The sequence below is a fragment of the Penaeus monodon genome, chromosome 7, assembly GCF_015228065.2.
Source record: "Penaeus monodon isolate SGIC_2016 chromosome 7, NSTDA_Pmon_1, whole genome shotgun sequence".
In the NCBI taxonomy this organism is placed as follows: Eukaryota; Metazoa; Arthropoda; class Malacostraca; order Decapoda; family Penaeidae; genus Penaeus; species Penaeus monodon.
Window position 1 is genome coordinate 36,235,973 of NC_051392.1, and position 2,500 is coordinate 36,238,472.

The 2,500-nt window shown below is 38.3% G+C and overlaps 1 protein-coding gene across 1 annotated transcript in view; it reads right to left on the minus strand.

Moving 5' to 3' along the window:
* Positions 1 to 2,500, minus strand: part of LOC119575611 (neurotrimin-like) — a 164,963-nt gene that overhangs the window by 73,172 nt on the left and 89,291 nt on the right. The window contains exon 2 of the mRNA XM_037923256.1: positions 2,004 to 2,119. Within this exon, the coding sequence (XP_037779184.1) occupies positions 2,004 to 2,119 (116 nt within the window). The remainder of the gene's footprint in view (positions 1 to 2,003; positions 2,120 to 2,500) is intronic.

Sequence of the window (2,500 nt, forward strand, 5' to 3'; positions counted from 1 at the left end):
TAATAATGAAAATAATTATGATAATGAAGATGATGATGATGATAATAATAATAATAGTAATAATAATAATAATAATAATAATAGTAATAATAATAATATAGCAATGAAATTAAAAGCTTGAATGAGACTTTGCTTTTGCTCTGTTAATGAAAAAAAAATTGATTGGTCTTTGAAATTTTCTCTCAAATGTGTGTTTCTGTTCTGCTTCTTGAGTTAATTAGGTTTCTTTCTCGTCAGCAATGCTCTTGGCTCTAAGTGAGAGAGACGAGAGGAGGAGAAAGAGCGAGAGAGGTTTAAAGGAATTGGATACGCCTCCTGGCCCGGGAATTCGTTCAGATACTCTGTAAGCTCTCCACTTGGCTCTCACTCGAGCATGCTTTGAGTTCCTCCTTGACTTGGGGCTCTTGAGGTCAGTTTCCCTGTTTCTCAACTCTGACGCTGAGTGTGTGTTGGCGTGTGTAATGGGACACCCCGGCGATTCCAGGGCTGTTTTGACATCAACAACATCGATCGCGTAGGTTCGATTCAGGGTTGTCTGTCTGTGATTCGATGCTGTGATTAAGTTTCGATATTTCTACTTTTTTATCTATTGTAGATTAAAAAAAGAAATCTGTGAAGAAAAGTTTGGATTTAATCAAAGCCAAGGTGAGTCTTACTGATCCCAAACTCCATATTATAGATTCAGTAGATTTCACACATTCACTTCTAGCAAATCAAGGGATTTGTTCGCGAAGTCAAGGAAAAGATTTTTTTCTCTCTCTCTTTTTTATCACTCGTCCGTGTCGAACTTTTGTGGGAATTAATTTTCCTCATTTGCCAGCAACTCTTGGGAAGCAGGAGCCATTTTACGAAACGATCTTAAATGTATCTGTCTTTATGGTTTTGCTAAAAAAAGGAAAAAGAAAAATCGCAAACTTGGTTGAAATCGTACAGCACTTCAGGATACTTAACAAAGTTTGTTTTGATGACGAGAACACGGACTCTTCCTGCCTAACCTGAATCACCGTCTTCAAGTGAGAGGAAATGAGTATTAAAATAATAATACGACTTTCCGAAAACGTTCCCTCTTTTTAAAACGTTCAGTGGGACCTTTTCACACCGACCGAAAGAGCGCATGTGGTCGGGCTGATAAGAAGTAGGAGGAAAAGGACGCTGTGAGTGTTCAAGTCCTGGATTCACTTGGCCGTTCGATCTGTTCTTAAGGATGTTCCAATATATTATGTGATAATCTATCGTTTTGGATTTATTTATAGATGACTGGTGGTGGTGGAAAAACTCTACGGTTATGTGTAGCCGCGTTTCACTATACATGAAACAACAGGCCATGTGGTTACTGGACATACGTGTCTGTTTATGTACGTAACCCATTGATAAGGGTGACGTAACAATCAAGCTTTGTAAAAAAAAATGGCTCAGGTCCGGGTGGAGGGAACGTGGCATCATGGAAAAAAAATGACTAAGGGCCGGGGTGAATGGAATATACCGTCAAGAATGCAATGAGATCTTAGAGGAGTAGATTCCGTAGGCATTTAGAAGAAGGCTCTTGCATTTTTCCACCAGTAAACGTGGGTTTAATGTACTACCCATGGCTCCAGTAGTAACGGCTCCAGGGATGACACTATTTCTATGTTCGGATTCCAATATTTTGCCACTGTAACGGCGCGCAGGAGACGCTATAAAAAATTTTAAAAAGCAAATCGAAGAGAAATGATAAAAATAATGCTGTATTACTCATTGTTATTGTTACTGCACAGAGTTGTAGACTACCAACGGGGATAATATGGAGTCTGCTCAAGGAAGACGGTCTATTACCGTCCTGATACAGAGTAAAATACAGATAGAGACCTTGGAAAAAGTACAAAATAGCAAAATAATAGTAAAGAAAAACATTATAATAGTGGTATGAGTACCTGTGTGTGTGTGTGTGTGTGTGTCTGTATGGGCATTTGTGCGTCTATTTTTGTGTATCTATGTGTATATTTTAGTACTTCTATAAGACTTACCTTATATGTATCCAGATTCTCGACAACACAGGTGAGTCTGGCTTCTCTGCCGACCGACACTGTTATGTTTTCAATGGGACTCACGAAGTAGGGCAGACCGTCACCTGTATCGCCATCTGTTGAGGAGAAATGCAACTGTGAGTAATCACATTCGATTTATTTATTTTCCTAGACTATAAATAGTTACAACGACCAGTCATATTAGGTATATGGTATGTATTGATATATAAATATCTCTAATTAGCAGTATTTACATATATACTTGCCCACACTTACACACACACACACACACACACACACACACACACACACACACATATATATATATATATATATATATATATATATATATATATATATATATATATATATGTGTGGTTTGTGTGTGTGTGTGTGTGTGTGTGTGTGTGTGTGGTGTGTGTGTGTGTGTGTGTGTTGTGTGTGTGTGTGTGTGTATGTGTGTGTGTGTGTGTGTGTGTGTGTGTGTGTGTGTGTGT